The 18,361-nt window shown below is 39.1% G+C and overlaps 1 protein-coding gene across 1 annotated transcript in view; it reads right to left on the bottom strand.

Annotated features, from left to right (window-relative positions):
- Positions 1 to 18,361, bottom strand: part of evi5l (ecotropic viral integration site 5 like) — a 90,528-nt gene that overhangs the window by 13,370 nt on the left and 58,797 nt on the right. Inside the window, exon 20 of the mRNA XM_079813029.1 lies at positions 8,373 to 8,580. Within this exon, the coding sequence (XP_079669155.1) occupies positions 8,373 to 8,580 (208 nt within the window). The remainder of the gene's footprint in view (positions 1 to 8,372; positions 8,581 to 18,361) is intronic.

Below are 18,361 nucleotides of genomic sequence, written 5' to 3'. Positions count from 1 at the left end.
TTAAGGTAATGATCAACACCATTATGTCAACTGAACTCAATACAATCATGTTTGCAACTTAAAATACATTTTTTATTAAATCAACACATTTGAGTTTTTAACTTGAACTATGCTTTTATTTAAGTTGTGGTAACCGGTCTCCTCAAATACTTTTTAGAGTGTACTTTTGAAATATGTTTAAAACGGTGTACACACATGAGATAAAGACTTTAGAGGCCTAATTAAAAGTGTTTTATTCAATATGGAACAGGCTTACTCATGGGAGACAGCATAATAGATTCACATTACTAGCTGAATTTCCAACCAAAAATATTTATTTTTGCATCATGCCACATAGAGTGAAATCTTTTATTGTTTTAGGTCCTGTCAGTATAAACCTTCAAGCAATTTTAAACTATTTGAGCGCACAAAGACGAGCAAGAGAACGGAACTTGGAACTCGCATGCTGTTTTCACAGAGCTACGCGAACACCCTCGACGAATGTCCTCGTAAACATTTGCTTATGGCTTATGTGAACGTAAACAATTGAGAAGGAAAATGGATGCGTATCATTATATTGGATCAGTGCATTAGCTCTTAAAGTGACAGCAGCCTAATATACCTGCTGTCATTCATTTTAATCAAACAAAATAGCAAAATAAAATCACTTTTGTAGATTAATTACAAAATCACCCCAACTCTTTCCAAAAAAATATATGATCAATAAGTTATGACAGCATATGTTTTTACTTTGCATTGCATAAAATATGTTAAGCCATTTTCAACTTTTTTTTAAAGTTATACAAGATTCAACTAAGTCCGTTTAATGTAATTTAAGTTGAATTAAATACAGTGTGGTAAGCAGCGAGGCCGAGGGACCGTGAGAGCGGAGGAGCTCGGAGGCATAAAAGGAGGAGCGATGACAGTAAAGGACGAGAGAGGACCAGGCCTGGATTTTACATTGTGTTTTGTTTATGTTTCGCCTCCTTCTTCCCTGAACAAAAGAACTTTGTTACATTGGTGCCGAAACCCCGGAGGAAGGAGGGACATGCTGCCGGAGAGCCCTCGCTTTTGAGGGGGATTGCGGTGCTGAGGAGGATGGGCAGTTTGGAGGAAAGCGTGAGGCAGTGGTGCTGGAGCGATGGAAAACCTGGTGGGACGGAGAACTTGCTGCCGTGCTCCTGGGTCGAGGTGAGGTGGCTCCCGCCCTAGAGAGAGCGGAGGAGTCGCTTGCGTTCGCTGTGGGCCGGAGCCTGCTACCATCCGCCATGACGGGGAGAAGCAAGGAGCGCGGGACTCGCTGCCGGCTGCCATCAACAGGAGGAGCCACTGCCGGCCGGCAGGGGACGGAGCTTCTCGACTGGCTGAGGTCCGAGCGGCAGTGTGTCCGGGAACTGGACCAATATTTTTTTTTGTTTTGTTCTCCTCTCTCCCCTCCCTCGTCTCTGTTGCTCCTCATGCTTACGACTCCTTTTCTCACGCCTCGTCTGTTTTACCCCCAGGTGCCGCGCCTGGAGTGAGGCGATGGGGGTATGTGGCAAGCAGCGAGGTCGTGAGTGATAGAGCGCCAGCTGCGCGCCGGCCTCGTGTCTCACGGAGGAGCTCGGTCCTCGAGCGACGACAGTGAAGAATGAGAGAGGACCAGGCCTGGATTTTACATTGTGTTTTGTTTATGTGTGTGCGCGGAAATCATCCGTTAGGGGTTGCCACTTTTACTTACTTTCTGTTTGTTTATTTATTTGATTAAAGTATTTAGAATATTCGCTACATATATATTTTTATTTGTTGAATTTCGTTACATAATGCAACTTTTTTTTTTTTTTTACTACGTATTCATCTGGTAAACCATATATATTTTTTTCATATTGCAATAGGCCTATATATAGCAGAAAAACTAAATATGGTAATATCAGTTTCGTCCAATATCATGCAGTAGAGCAATATCAATTTAGTAGTTTTGAAAGTGAAAATAAAATAATTTGAAAAATACTATGAGGTGGCGATTTTGTATGAATTCCTACTATGTGAATCACCAATACTTATGATTATTAGAAGAAAGTAAGCATGTAGGTCCACAATCTACAAATTAAATTGTACGAATTAGCCACCAATTCACCAAAACTTGAGATTGTGTTGGTCACTCTGGTGGTCTTCAGTCATTTTAGATGGATTTTTTAAATATATATATTTTTCTAATATTTGTATTAATGGACATAATTGTTGCATAATTCAGAGGTGAATATTGTATAGCAGCACCATAAAACCACAAAATTTTATTGAAACAAAATATTTAAGTATATTTTAAGTAAATATTTAATATAAGTTTTGCTGATTATCTCCGGCTGTTTTGACCACAAGGATGAATAAATGATGAAAGTGTGAAAGAAGTTAAAACAAAATAATACCTACACAACACCAAGATTTGAACTTTGCGAATGTAAATGTTTATTCTTTTTTTTTTTTTTTTTAAATACATTTTATTTATCATCAAATACAGAACACTGGATCATCATTTGATAACATTGCCATTTATATAATCTTTAGTACTGTCATTCTTAATAACACATCAGTAAAATTGTAGGAGAGAGAGGATGTAAATTGATGGGTGTAACAGGGAGACTACTGGACATTTACAGACTGGTGAAAGGAGGTAAGGCAGCTATTGGAGCACTATCGAGGAGATGTCACATCAGCCTCTGCTTAATGACTTCATACCCTCGCTGGCCATTTATTTAATATGGCTACACCTGAAAGCATAATGTAATGTGTATGAAGTCTTGACCGCTGCTTTTGGGGTTGCTGTTTTGATGCACACTGTGTTTAAAATAGCACAGTCATACTACATTTGAATACATATAGTGCATAGTACGCACATTTTCTCTATGCTTGTAACACTGATGGCATTACATGCGCTATATACACAAATCAAATAAAATAAATAAATAAATAATGCAGGGTTCTCCACACTTTTTTCTCATCTTTTTAAAACATCCTGATATAAGAGGCATTAAACAATACATGGAAAGTGTTTGCATACACTTAAGCATTTTTGTTGTAGTTAGGAAACAAATCGTGGTTTCATTATGAACATTGTTGACATGACAACCATAAAAAAACAAGAAGAAAAAAAAACTCATGAAAGATGCTACAAAAAACAGTATATAAAGGTATTCAGCTTTATCTGGAACAGGGATAGTGTTTCTGAGATTTGTGAAAGACTCTATGCAGGGAAAACTGACTCATAATACCACATCATAATCATCACCATACTATTTTTCATTCATCCGCAGTACTGATCACAAAATAATGTAGCCAAAAGGTTGAAATTAGAGCTCAAAATGAGACAGAAATGTGTTTGACCATCTTAGTCACCCCTTGACAAACTAAAAATGGTACGTTCCTGGTCAGGTTACAATAAATGATCTTTACAAAGCCTTTCAAATACTGTTAAAACAAAACCAAATCAATTGACAACAACAATGGTTACCAAACTCTCATCGTCTCAAGTTCCTTTCAAAACAGCCATTTCTGATTTCCTATTAGCAAATATTTTTCAGAAGCTAAAACTCACACCACAAAACCGTTGTGTGTGTTGTAATCAAGTTGTGAGGACAGTTTCCTTCAACTGTTTGAAATCCAACAGTCCCAAACCAGAACAAATGTTGGTAAATACTGCTTGAATAACTACTGCGTGTTTGAGGTTTTGCTTTAAGGACCAAGAAATGAAGGGTGCACAGCAACTTCCTTCACTTGCTGCTTCTCTTGTAAAGAACACCAATTTATAAACGTTACACAGTTCTGAAACCGGTTTTGTGGATGGTTTGAAATGTTACAGAGGTCACTGCGGAACAGGAAGTATGTTCTAAATCAGAGTAAAAACCTAGTAGAGTTGATGCTAGAGGTGTTTAGTTTTCATTTGCACGACAAAATAAAAGTCTGTATGCATAAAATATTATGATTGGACTGGTATTTCTCAGTCTATTTTCTTCTTTCTTTCAGCTATAACATGTACATAAGCTATTTTTTATAAGTAAAAGGGTTCGATGAAAGGAGAAATAGTCACTCCACACAATCAATTCCACGCTCATAAACAGAAGTGTCAGTCAATAAAACAGCAACCCCAGATTATCTCGAGAACCACTCAAAAGGAGACACGCTTTATGAACACACTAAAACGGCTTCCCATTTCATGTTCAGCACATACTGTAAATGTTTTTTCCAATGTCTTGTAATGCATCATAGTGTCATAGATATGACTGAGAGCAGCTTCTCACTGGCTTTTGTCAATAACCAGTAAAGGGTGCAAATGTCTCGTCTGAACAAAGGGACGGAAATGTTGTTTCGCTCGCAAAAAGTCATGTAAACACCTCAAATGTCGGATGAATGCAACGATCGACGAGCTTTAGCAAAATGAGGCAGTAGTGGGGAAAGGCAATGACACTGATGCACCATGTGTGGTCAGACAAACATGACATTGTAGACAGTACCGAGACAGATGGAAGTCTTAGACAGGTTACGAAATAGTGGGTAAAGTAATTAAAAGGAAGAAAAAAAAGTGTTATCAAGTGTATAATATACGTGTATATATACAAAATCTCACATTATTTTGTATTAACTCTCATGTAGTTTAGTAGTTACGTTTGTTTGTAAACCTTCTGTAGTTCAATCAAATGCAAGCAAGCAGTAGCTCCACAAATCATAAAGACTTTCTTCAACCATAAGCAAGCCATCACAAAAGCTTCAGGAAGCTGCTTTAGAATCAGCACAGACAAGTCAGGATCAATAACTGACTCATGGTGGTTAAACACGCAATTGTGAAATGCAAATCAAGATCGAACACAAGTCTAGGCAACTCATCGCCAATGAGTTCACAGTATATCTTGGACATGGATCTACTCTACATGGGAGAGGGGTTATCCTTGTGAACATACGTAAAAAACAATAATAAAAGAACTAGAAATGTCATAGCAGCAGTTGATTTTTTCTTTTCTTTACCCTTTTTAAAACTAATCTCTTTTCTGGAGACCCTGTAGTTTCAGCTTCATGCTGTTTTTCAGGATTGGCACAGAAGAATAGTATGAATTAAATAGTTTGGCCTCTGTATGCATGAAGTGCATGTACATTATTAAAAAAAAAAAAGTAAAGAAATAAACATATAAATAACATAAAAAACATTTGGCAATGTTGACACACAATAGTTTTCTTTTGCAATGGATTTCCATCCAAATGTTTGATCCCCTTTCTTTGTTTTGTATAAAACACACACAAATACACGGATGAGCTACGGTAATATTCATCTATGTATGTAACTATTAACATCCCTATTACATTATATAATACGACTTTGTTCATTCTTATTCTCCTTCAGCCTTTACCTCTCATTAAAGTGATTGTAGTGTCTGTTGCGTTTGAGATAAACATAACAGGTGCACATCCTCTTCAGAAGAACAATACAGAAAAACGAAGAACGTCCAGGCTGAGAGAGGCACCATTTCTGCTGCAAGCCTCTAAAGAAACAGTAGACAAAGAGAGAGATGGTCCCTACGTTAGGCACCAACTGAGCGTGACAATCCTATGATTTCCAAAGCCAAAGATTTGATAGGATGTTGCAAATCCAAACTTTTAGTGTGTATTTTTCTCTCCTCTGCCACCTCAGTTTAAGCCAGATGGCTGTTGTATTGGTGAAATTGGGATTGAATCTGGTTAAATTAGGGTGCTTTCACACTAGCACTATTTGTGCGCACCCGGGTTCGATTGACGTCAGAGTTTGGTTCGTTTCGATGATGTGAATGCTGTCGGGTGCGCATCCGCGAACTGTACTCAAGTCCACCTAAAACGGGTAGGTCTGGGGTACGGTGCACTTGCTGATATGAACGCAATCATACTAAATCGCCGAAGTGAACCGCTATTGATGACGTATGATTTGATAACTCTGTAGTTGCGTCCCAAATGATGCACTATACACTATTCTGGGGTTGGGAATCGAAAATCGATTCCAATTCTGGAATCGGATGCTTAGGGCCAGATTTACCAAACAGGGCAAATTAGCGTGAGAGCGCAATTCCAGAAAAGCGCCGATGGGAGTGCAAAGTTCTGCATGTGATCTACTGACGACGTGCCCACTAAAGAACACAGACGCAGCCAAAATGACCAACGCAATCTACCAGGTGGTGTCTGGTTTAAGACATGCTTTTTTGGGGGCGGTAAATAATGGCACAAACTGACGAGCGCAAACCTTAGTAAATCACCTCGCGTGATTCATTTAAATACTCTCCTCCCATACATTTTGCATCTGAAAAGGAAACTCCTACAAATGCATATGCAATAAGGTCAGCTGCAAAAATAACTGTCCACTCCGTCTCTTTCTCTTTAGTAAATCCTGACAGTAGTTTTTAACGCTAAAAGAGTGTTGGTGCTGACGCAAGCTGTTAGTAAATCTGGCCCTTAAGGTCAGGAATTGGATACTTGTTATAAAATTTTAATTTCGATTCCTCTTATCGATTCCTTTGTGTGCATTTAAATATGACTGTGCTGCGCACGTATCCAAAACGTGCGCACAGAAAGCTGCCTCTCATACTGAATAGTGCACAAAACTGAACTGAGTTCTCTTCCGTGTCTTTTTGCACTTCAACAGACAAATAGACAAAATATATTCTTGTAAACACAGTCAGTTATGTCTTCAGCGAAAGTAAACAGTTGACAAAGAAAACGCATGGTACAGTATATTGGATCCGTGCAGCTCTTAAAGTGACAGCAGCCCAATATTCCTGCTGCAGTCTCAATAATGACGTTAATCAAAAAACAAAAGACAGAGAAAATTCACACTTTGTTCTTGACTGAATAACTATTGTAACTATATTTGTAATGTATATTTTATTTATAAAGTGCAGTGTTATTTTACATTTGATTACAGCTTCTGTACCTGAAAAGCTTAAAACACTGTTTATTTCAATCGCAACTTTGTTAAGTTGTATTTATTTGTGCGATTGCTAATGTATGTTCTTTCTTTAATTACTGATTGTTTACTTGTCTTTAATAATGCTTGAAATTTATATTAATTAGGCTAGTAAATTTTATGGTAATTTAAACCACAGGCAAAAATTCCTTGTGTAAGTTATTTAGCCTGTTGATTTTTGTTTATGTTTTGTTTCTACAATTAAATATTTCACAATAAGAATTTAAATAAATGTGAATGATATCTAAGTTTTTTTTTAAACCTTTTTGGAATTCGACAAGAATCGGAATCGATAAGCAGAATCGGAATCGATAAAAAAGATATTGTGCGTGTTCTCACTCACTTTCCTGACAAGCGCGACTGACACACATAATATAAAAGTGAGGTGAGTAACGCTATGCATTTTGCCGCCTTCTGCATCGTGAGGAGTGAGGAGCAATCAAACTCGGGTTCGGACCAGGCAATCGTGAAAGCACCCTTAGAGGTAGTTTCAAGGTCACACTGTTTTCTTTGAAAGGAGAAAATGGCAAAAATTAGTGAACTTTCTGGCACTCTGAGAGGAGGACAGTTTGACCTCTGTGTGCATATACTGTATATATATGTTGGTATACATTACACAGAACTCCAAATTTAGTCCTGGGAATACAATACGTTTAAGAATTACATGTAGCGCAACAGACACACTGACAAAAAGACAGTAAAAGATTGAGAAAGAATTAGAGAGAGAGAGACACAGAGGCTGTGTCCGAAACCGAAGACAGCTGCCATGTATTTGTATGAACGTACCGCCTTAGGAAACTAGTTTCGGGACAGCTTCCAAGACACCAAACGTCACGTCTAATGATCTAGAACAAATTCAAGCGAAGTTTAGACAGAAACCAAAGGAATACTTGTGTGAATACAATGCAATTTCTGTGTAGAAATGTAATCTTATGTTTTCAAAAACATGAAAAAATGGACATTTATGAATTTTTGTATTTGTAATCTCTTCATCAGAGGTAATTTTATCATGAACCACCACACCGAACGCATAGGATTGTGGCAGTCGAACAGATGGAAGGCAAACTTTGGATTCGGACATGCCTTGGGTGCCCTCGTACTTTCGTATTCTGCCAGTAAAGACAGCGTTTTTTCCGATTTCGGACACAGCTGGAGTGAGGGAGACATATACTATGAGAGTGTTGCGCTATGCATCAGTTTCCTGCCCTACCTCTGACAGCTTTTGGGTGAATGTACATAATCTCTCTCTCACGTGATATATGTGTGCATTTTGTGCAGTCTAATCATGTCTTTTTCTAAAGTTTTCAATTCTCCTTGTCCCACAATTTCAAGGAATCTCAGTTCTCGAGTCCTTCGGCACACACCATGCCCGGGTAAAGCTGCTGCTGGTTAGGCAGCGGATCTTGGCAGGGGTTTTGAACAGGGTTCCTTTCCTCTCCATCGCTGTCCGTGCTGCCTTGACTGTCCAGACGGGGTGATGAGTGATGCGGATACAGGGCGGTCACAGGCAGGTGGCTCTGAAGAGGGTCCTCATCTGAACTGAGGTAATCGCCTTCTGCAGACGCTGGGCTTTCCAAACATAGGTCCTGATAAGTGCCACCACCGGAATTCTGGAACTTGGAGGGCTGTCCACGCAGCTGCCTGATCTAAAATGTTCAAGAAAAAGGGGTTGACAATTCCTATATTTCAGAAAATATTTTTTACAAACAGTGTTGGGGTAACGCATTACAAGTAACCTGAGTTACGTAATCAGATTACTTTTTTTCAAGTAACTAGTAAAGGAACGCATTACTTTTAAAATGTACAACAAAATATCTGAGTTACTTTTTCAAATAAGTAACGCAAGTTACTCTGTTTTCCCATTTATTGAGTGTCAGCTCTCTTGTCCCAATGTTGAGAAAAATCGTAAGTGCAGAAGGGTTGTGTGTAAACATGATGGTTATTGTAGTCTAGACTAAATGTGAGAATGCATTTACTCGTCTCACTTTACTAAAAATACATAAAATCAGTCAAATGGAAAATCAGAATACTATGCAAACCTCAAATGATTAAATATGTTAAATAAAACAAATATTTTTATGCATTTAATCTCACTTTATTGACCAATGTACTTGCTGCCATAAGCAAAAATGACTTAATTTTTGTTTTCACAAATTTCTTTTAGCCTGAGTGAGTATTTTTGGCCAAAAATCTAATATTTGTGTCATTAAAAAAACAAACAAGCCCAGGCCAGGTGAGAAAAAGTAAGGCAAAAGTAATGTAACGCATTAAAAAGCAGCCAAGTACCGCAATTAGTTACTTTTTAAGGGAGTAACGCAATATTGTAATGCATAACTTTTCAAACACTGCTTACAAATACACGGCCCTGCAGAAAAGACCAGTTTCCAAGGTAGTTTATGCTGGATTAATGCCCGTCTAGCCAGGGTTATTATAGTTGAGTAAAAAGAAAAGAAAAAAACCCATAAAAAAACATTTCTGTTGCTTTAAAATATAATCAACGTTAACTGAAATTAATTTAAAAAAATATATATAAAAAATTTACTTTTGTCATTGACTCACTTTCACTGATAAAAAAGGGTTAAATCAGAGAATGTTCATAACATAAGTTTGTGGTTTATTTTCTGGGAATCAAATTAAAATGTATTTAATTATATGTAAAATAAAAAAACATTGACATACCACATTTACTCTAATTAACCAGACATTTTTTTCTCAACAGGTTGGTATGTTTCCATAGCAACAAGTGGTGGTTTTCAATGTGTGCTGATGTAGAATTTAAGTTCTGCTTATCGGAGAGGTGTTAGAGCAAAGTATTCACATGCAATGTGATTAAGATCAGTTTGTCACTGTTATTTCTCTGTAAAACACATTGTGGTTTTGTTTTAATTGATGGCTACGATTTATTTGATGGCGACGTTACTGTGTAATTACACAAATAAGTACTGAAAGGGTTAGGGTTAGTTACTTGTAATTATGCATCATGTACTGTTAGTAAATTACTATAGTAAATACTTGTAACCTGTAATTCACCTTAAAATAAAGTGTTAAAATAATTGATTAAGAGGCTTTTTACTGATATGTTACACAATTCACAAACTATATGATACATTTTTGCAATGAAAGTAGCACTACAAGATCTATGGGTTTAATTTTAATTGGAATTTATCTGAAACTGTATCCATTTACCTACAAAATTGTTTAGCTACTAGTATATCTAAATGTATTTATTTATTTTAATTTGGCTTCATATCGACTTTTTACATGTTTGTTTTGACATGTAATGCTTGTGGTACCATTTGTATGTATAAACCTACATGTGCATTGGTGAATATGTTTCGCGACTATGGATGTGTGTGAATCACGTAGACAGTGGATTTTCTTGCGTGACAGAAATGGACCACAATTTTTTGCTCTCATTTCAGATCTTCCCTTCTGAGTCAGTGAGCCTAAGTGAGTGTGATTGCGTGTGTATGTGTGTGTGTTCCTGTCCTAACATTCGTGAGAGCCTAAAACAGGTATTATGCTAAAATCTCAGATCTGAAACGTCATGGATTTCCCAACAAGTTCTTTAGCAATTTGTAAGTGTGGGAGTGGGAGGGGCTGTGGTTAACCAATGGAAAAGCTTCCTGAGACAATCATCTACACAAGCCCCACCTCTCACTTCCTCTGTCTGGTTGATCTCGTTTCAGCCAAAACCACAGAGCAAAAGTCAGTGCACAGCACTTCCGAAATAGGACATCACCGAGATTTTTAAGAGTAAATGTTAATGAAAAGCACATTCAGTGCTGAAATGCTAAAAAACTGCAAGATGTGACCAAATGTGCAAAGAATGTTCATTTACATATGTACAAAAACCAATAAATAAATGTTGACGGCCTTACAAACTTGATAAAACTGCAGTTAAAGGGATAGTTCACCCAAAAATGAAAATTCTGTCATCATTTAGTCACTCTCAAGTTGTTCCAAACCTGTATGAGTTTCTTTCTTCTGCTGAACACAAAGGAAGATATTTGGAAGAATGTTTGTAACCAAGCAGATCTCGGCAGCCATTGACTACCATAGTATTTTTTCCCCCATTATAGTAGTCAATGGCTGCCGAGATCTGCCTGGTCACAAACATTCTTCCAAATATCTTCCTTTGTGCTCAGCAGAAGAAAGAAACTCATACAGGTTTGGAACAACTTGAGGGTGACTAAATGATGACAGATTTTTTTTGGGTTAACTATCCCTTTAAGTGAACTGCAGGCTAGGGACTGGTTTATGTTCAATGACATGGAAATAAAACAATATTTTGACGTATATGGTTACCTAAAGCCATGTTTTGCAATGTGTATTCAATGCATTTGTCAGCCAACATAAATGAAATGCCTGGATTTTTTTTAATGATTAAAATGTTCTGTGTAAATACTGATGTGCGATTAATTGCAAATAATTTGATTAAATCATTGGTGTTTCATGTCAAATTTGAATCAGCCCTAATAAATAAACAATATATCACAGAAACTGTTTTTATAGTAATTGATAAATTAGCTAGTTAGTACAGATTCATTTGACAGCATTGAAACTGAGACATTTACCCCGATTATAATATTTACCAGTTGTTTTATGTTTTTTTAAGTGCAAAATTTTATAATTATATTTTATAAAGTACAAAAAAAGTTTCTCTAAAATCATATATATTAGTTATATCAGTTATATTAGACTGGGGCTTTCTTCACGTTGTTTTGTTTTGATTAAAAAATATTCTAAATCTTTGGCACTACAGAACATATGGTGACCCGATTTCATGGCTGAATATGAGCACATGTAAAACGCTGATGTAAATCCGTCCTTTGAAAGCGCCCACAATGCATCTCAACTCAGTGATTACAGTAACCATGAAACTGGCGCACAATCACTTCACATTTGTATGTAAACACTGACACAAGCAAAGCAATCAATCAAGAGGAAACGTGAGTTGCGATGACAAAATCAAAACTAAAAGAGGGATGAAAATGAGAGATGAAAGACGGAGTGATACATGAACAGAGAGGTGAAAGGGAGGGAAATAAATACAAGAGAAAGAGAATGTCACCACACTCTCACACCCCCCTGTCACGAAAGGTTTTTCTACAAATGAGCAAGATCATCACATGAAGTGCGTGAGACCGGGTTGTGACTGGGTGCGTGGGTAAAGCACCACAGTATCAAACCATCAAAGCACCTGTGTGTGAGAGGGCATATGGGGGGAATGGGGAAAAAGATTTTCGAGTGGTTTTTATTGTGGTTAGGGAGGGTCCCGAATGCCAAGAAAAGCACTACAATACCACTCTAAAATGAAGTAGACAGGTAACCGCTCATACAGCGTACTAAGAAAAATGGTGGCAAAGTGCAGACTATGAAAACATAAAATAGCCATACTAATAGGAATAAATGTAAATTAGCCTTTTTAAAGTCAATCATTTTATCATTTAAATCTCATCTTTTGATCACCAAAATATCATATTTCAAAGATTTATGACTTAAAATAGCTTGAATGTAACTCTACACCCTTGCCTCATTTACTATACGCGTACTCATGAATATGCAAATTATCCCCGTCTCCACTCACTCACACCAGCTCAGAATATCTGATCCACTCGGTCACCTTTACTGTAGTAAACGCTGCACAATGGGAATTGCAAATACTGGTTTAATTCACCCATATTAGTTTGAACCAGAAACTGATTCAGAAGAAGTGAAAAGTCGATGTATCCGATATCGCTCACATCATCGGACACATAACAGTAATTAATATGATTAGCCTTTTGCTTGACTACATTCTCAAACAGCTAATAATGTGTTGCTGCTTTTACACAAACCATGTTCCCGTTCTCCATCTCAGAGTCAAAATTAGCATCCTTAGAAACGATTTGAACCACTCACAACGTCAGTGGAGAAAGGCATATAGTTCATCAAAACATCGTACTCAGTGTTGGGGAGTAACAGAATACATGTACCGGCGTTACGTATTCAGAATACAAATTATGAGTAACTGTATTCCGTTACAGTTACAATTTATATAGTTGGTATTTAAAATACAGTTACATTGTTGAAATCAATGGATTACATGACGATACTTCTCTGTTTCACGAGTTTATTCACTCTCTAAATAAATTAAGGCAACTCAATGCATTTCCCAGAATATGAAAACGAAAAAATGGAGTCGGAATGTCAGTCACAATGGAGTCGGAAGAAGAGCATCGGGAGCTAGAGGTAGAGATGGAGTCAGAGAAACAGAGCCACAGTAAAGAAAGTGAAGGGAGAACTAAATATAACTGCAGTGCAATCTAGGGCTGTGGCGGTGGCAGTTTTTTACCACCACGATGGTAATGGACCAATGGTAATGGTTGGGGGGCGGGTACAAACACACACACACACACACACACACACACGCACACACGCACACACGCACACACACATACATATAGTGCGCGGGAAGTAACAGGATTGCAAATGCAATGCAAATTTTTGTTCATTTACATTTCTTCATTTTTAGCATTTAGTAATTTATTTGTAATAAACACTTTACTTGGCCCATTAAAAATGTATATTTATATGTTGAATTATGTTGTTAAAACATACACAACAAAAAGTTGCGGTGTGCGTAGAAAGAATGTGTAGAGTGGTAATAGGCACTCCTCCAGAGTGGAGAGCGCCTTTCTGAATATTCCATTCATGAGCACCGCGCGCTCAACCCAGGACGCCCTTTATGACATGCTGGTTCGAATATAGGCCCATCTGAAATAAGTAGGGCTGCCCCAACAAAAAAAATGTTTTCTAGTAGTTTAGCCGTTGTTCACGCATTTAAGCATTTGTTCACACGGCGCTGGCACCTCCATGTCATTGTCTGCTATATTTGCTTATTATTTATTAAATCCAGGTAATTGGTTAATAAAACACTGATTAAAATTAAGATACAATTTATACAAAACGAAATTCACTTTAAAGAAAGGCTTTCAACAAAACAAAACTTAATGAAGCGGTCAAAATCATTTCTGACCCCCATGTCTTCTGACATTTTGCGCATCTTATGTGTCCTGTTCACTTTTCATAATCAAAGTAAATGAAATAAAAAAATTACATTATAATATTTAAACATATGAAAATAAATATGTGTTTTAATGGCTAGAAGTGGGAGTGGGATTTGAGCGCACAGTGTTTTACCAGTTCATGAGCGCCGCTTCGCTCTCAGGGGTGCGTTTCCCAAAAGCATCATTAGCCAACTATGGTCGCAAGTTCTATCGTTATAAACATAGTTCAATGAGTCGGTGTTTCCCGAAACTATAGTTCCAACGAACATTCGCAAACAGCATCGCAAACTTGTGTGGTTGGAACGACAGCTCTTGACCTGTGGTTAGAAGCAGTTTCTTGTTTGCATGACATGTGGACTTAATACTAGGGCTGTAACGATTTGACCAAAAATAAAAATCTTGATTAATTAAACATTTTACCTCGATTACGATTAATGAACGATTATTTTGCTCTTCTTTTTTTTTTTTGCCCTCATAGTTCACTAATAAGGTTTTTACTGAGATGTTCAGATGGCGCCGCCGTGCTCGGTCGCCGTTCAGGTCGCTCCGCTAAGACTTTGCTTTTATTTATTATTCTACTCTCTTTTACTCTCTATTTTTTCCAACGGATCATCTGCTTTGATCTGTTACGACAGCAAAACACTTCTGGAAATTGGTTACCGCTACACTGACCTGTTTCAGGACACTTTCTCCAATCTTCCATCTGATATTCGCCGGGACGCCGAGTTGAACAATGGCCACTCGAGTCGACGGCGAAGATTCAAAAAACACAGCGGGAAACGCGCTGGGATCCGCAACAGACTGAGAAAAAGAGCATTCAGTCCTCCTCTCCCGAGCATTTTGCTCGCAAATGTCCAATCCTTGGAGAATAAGATGGACGATCTTAGAGCCAGGATAAGTTTTCAACGGGACATGAGAGACTGCAACATCTATTGTCTGTCCGAAACATGGCTCACGCCAGCGGTCCCGGATACAGCCGTGACGCCGTCCGAGAACTTCTCTGTTTTTCGGATGGACAGAACAGCCGAGGCCGGGAAATCTAAAGGCGGTGGAGTGTGTTTCATGATAAACAAGAAATGGTGCGATCCTAGGAACATCTCCATTCTTTCGCGATCCTGCTCGCCTCACTTGGAACATTTAACTCTCATGTGCCGGCCTTTCTACCTACCGAGGGAGTTTTCCTCGGTCATCGCCACTGCCGTTTATATTCCACCACAGGCAGACACGGGGCTGGCTTTATCTGCCCTCCATGATGTGACCAGCGGCTTCATAAACAAACACCCCGACGCTGCTTTCATCGTCGCGGGTGATTTTAACAAAGCTAACCTAAAGAAAGTATTGCCAAACTTTCACCAGCATGTCTCCTGTCCCACACAAGGAGCAAACACACTGGATCATTGCTACTCTCCGTTTAAGAACGCCTACAAAGCTCGTTCACAGCCAGCTTTTGGCAAATCGGACCATGCCGCCATTTTCCTCACACCGGAATATAAACAAAGGCTCGTTCAAGAGCCCCCGGTGAGGAGGGAAGTCAAACGCTGGTCATCCCATTCAGAGATCACGCTACAGGCAGCTCTTGATGACGTCGACTGGGACATGTTCCGCGCGAGTTCTGAAGACGTCAGCGAGTTCACAGAAGTGGCGCTCTGCTTTATTAACACACTGACAGAGCAAGCCACACAAACAATAACTATAACGTCCTTCCCTAATCAGAAACCGTGGGTGGACAGTTCAATCCGCACTGCAGTTAACACGCGCACTATCGCGTACAATGCCGGTCTCCAAACGGGGGATATGAGGGAGTACAAAGCTTCATGTTACGCCCTCCGGCGCGCCGTTAAAGCCGCAAAACTCCGCTATAAAGACAGAGTGGAATCTCATTTCCAACTCAACGACTCCCGGCGGATGTGGCAGGGACTGAGGACCATCTGTGCTTTTGGAACTAAATCCTCTGCAGAGGTGAGAGCTGATCCGTTGCTGGTTAACGAGTTAAACTCTTTCTACGCTCGCTTTGATGGTAATCGCGGCAGCGCGACTCCGGCGAGTGACGCGTCAGAGAGAGTCCCTCAGAGCAGCAACGGTCACGTGATCTCTGTCTCGGAGGACGAGGTTCGGAGGGCACTCAAACGTGTGGATGTCAGGAAAGCTGCTGGGCCGGATGGTATTTCAGGTCGTGTTCTGCGGTCCTGTGCTGATCAGCTCGCAGGGCTCTTTACATCCATATTTAACGAGTCCCTTGCTACATCTGTTGTCCCCACCTCCTTCAAACGATCCTCCATCATCCCTGTACCTAAGATCAGTAAACCCTCTTGCCTAAATGACTATCGTCCAGTGGCTCTCACATCTTTAGTCATGAAGGTCTTTGAGAGACTCATTAAAAACAACATTTGCTCCTCCATTCCTGACACTTTGGACCCTCTTCAGTTTGCCTATCGTCCCAATAGATCGACTGAAGATGCCATCTCTCACGTCCTTCACTCCTGCCTCACTCACATCGACAGCAAAAGTGGGAACTATGTCAGGCTGCTATTTATTGACTATAGCTCAGCCTTTAACACCATAGTTCCCATTAAGCTAACACACAAACTCCTGGATCTAGGCCTGAATTCTTCTCTCTGCCTCTGGATTGAAGATTTCCTCACTGGCAGACCCCAGGCGGTGAGAGTAGGCCAGTTCACCTCCACCTCCATCACCCTGAGTGTTGGAGCTCCACAGGGCTGTGTGCTGAGTCCCCTGCTCTACTCTCTCTACACCCATGACTGTTTGTCCACACACAGCTCCACCTCGATCATCAAGTTTGCTGATGATACTGTTGTCCTGGGTCTCATCTCCAACAACAATGAGACGGCATACTTGGACGAAGTGGAGCAACTGACATCATGGTGCCAGGACAACTGTCTCTCTCTGAATGTTAACAAGACCAAAGAACTGATTGTGGACTTCAGGAAGAGACAGCATCGGTCATACTCCCCTCTCATGATCAGCGGGACACCGGTAGAGAGAGTGAGCAGCTTCAAATACCTGGGTGTGAACATCTCCGAGGATCTGACCTGGACTACACACATCCAGACACAGGTGAAAAAAGCCAGGCAAAGACTGTACCACCTGCGCCAGCTGAGGAAATTCAGGGTTTCACCAGCCATCCTGAAAACTTTCTATCGAGGGGCGATAGAAAGTGTCCTGACTCAGTGCATCACAGCGTGGTACGGGAACAGCACCAGTCACGATGGCAAAGCCCTGCAAAGAGTGGTGCGCTTATCTGAGCGCATCTCAGGCTCAGCTCTCCCGTCTCTGCAGGACATCTACACCAAACGCTGCAGAGGTAGAGCTACCAAAATCATCAGAGACATTAATCACCCTGCAAACTCTCACTTCACCCTGCTGCCATCTGGTAAGCGCTTCCGTAGCCTGATGGCAAAGACTGAAAGACTCAGGAGGAGTTTCTTCCCCCAGGCCATCAGACTCCTGAACTCAGTCACGTGACTTCACTTCACCCCCGCACACACATAAACATCCAGTTTAAACATTAACATCCACATACTGCCATTGCACTGCACTTTACTTTCCTATTGTTACTGCGTAACAACCTGTAATAAACCTTGCACATTATACTTCTTTATATATACATATATATATATTTATGTTAACCACTTATTTCTAAGTCTACAGTTTATCTCACTTATCATATCCACATATTTTTGTATATTTTTATATTTTAATTTTTATATTTTTATTTTTATCTTATTTCCTATTTTTATCTTTTACTTGATTTATTTATAATTCTACTTATGTTAATACTTTTTATTCTAATTTAATTCTATTTCTATTTTAATTTCTTGTAACTGTTATTTGCAATGTCCATGGAGCGGACCTGTTTACATTTCACTGCCAGTTGTATATTGTGTATATAACTGTGTATGTGACAAATAAAACTCTTGAATCTTGAATCTTGAATCTGTAAATATTTTCTACCATTAAAGGTGGGATATTTTTTTCTAATGAAAAAGTGCATTTCTTTGTGATTTTAAAATACTTGAAGGAAACAACTCACTTTTCAGCAGTTATTGTCTATGGGGCAGATTTCTGTTTGTTGTACATCAAATAAATTAGCACAGTAGGCCTACATTACATTTATTTGAATGCATTAACGAGAGAGTGATTGTGTGTGTGAATTAGTCAAAAGTCTCTAGTAATCCTGAAGCTGTGGTTTGTACTTACTTCAAAGGTATTACAATTTATAACGGTTGAGTTTCTAAGCAACTTAAGTGATAAATCACAGGGCAGAGTTGACAATGAGTTTCTGCGCTCCTCTCTGCGCGCATTCTTCACGTGATGTGCGAGCTACTGTCTGTGAGTGTTCGTGTGTCAATATATC

This window comes from Gobio gobio, assembly GCF_949357685.1.
Source record: "Gobio gobio genome assembly, chromosome: 3".
Classification (NCBI taxonomy): Eukaryota; Metazoa; Chordata; class Actinopteri; order Cypriniformes; family Gobionidae; genus Gobio; species Gobio gobio.
This window is presented reverse-complemented; position numbering and strand designations above follow the sequence as displayed.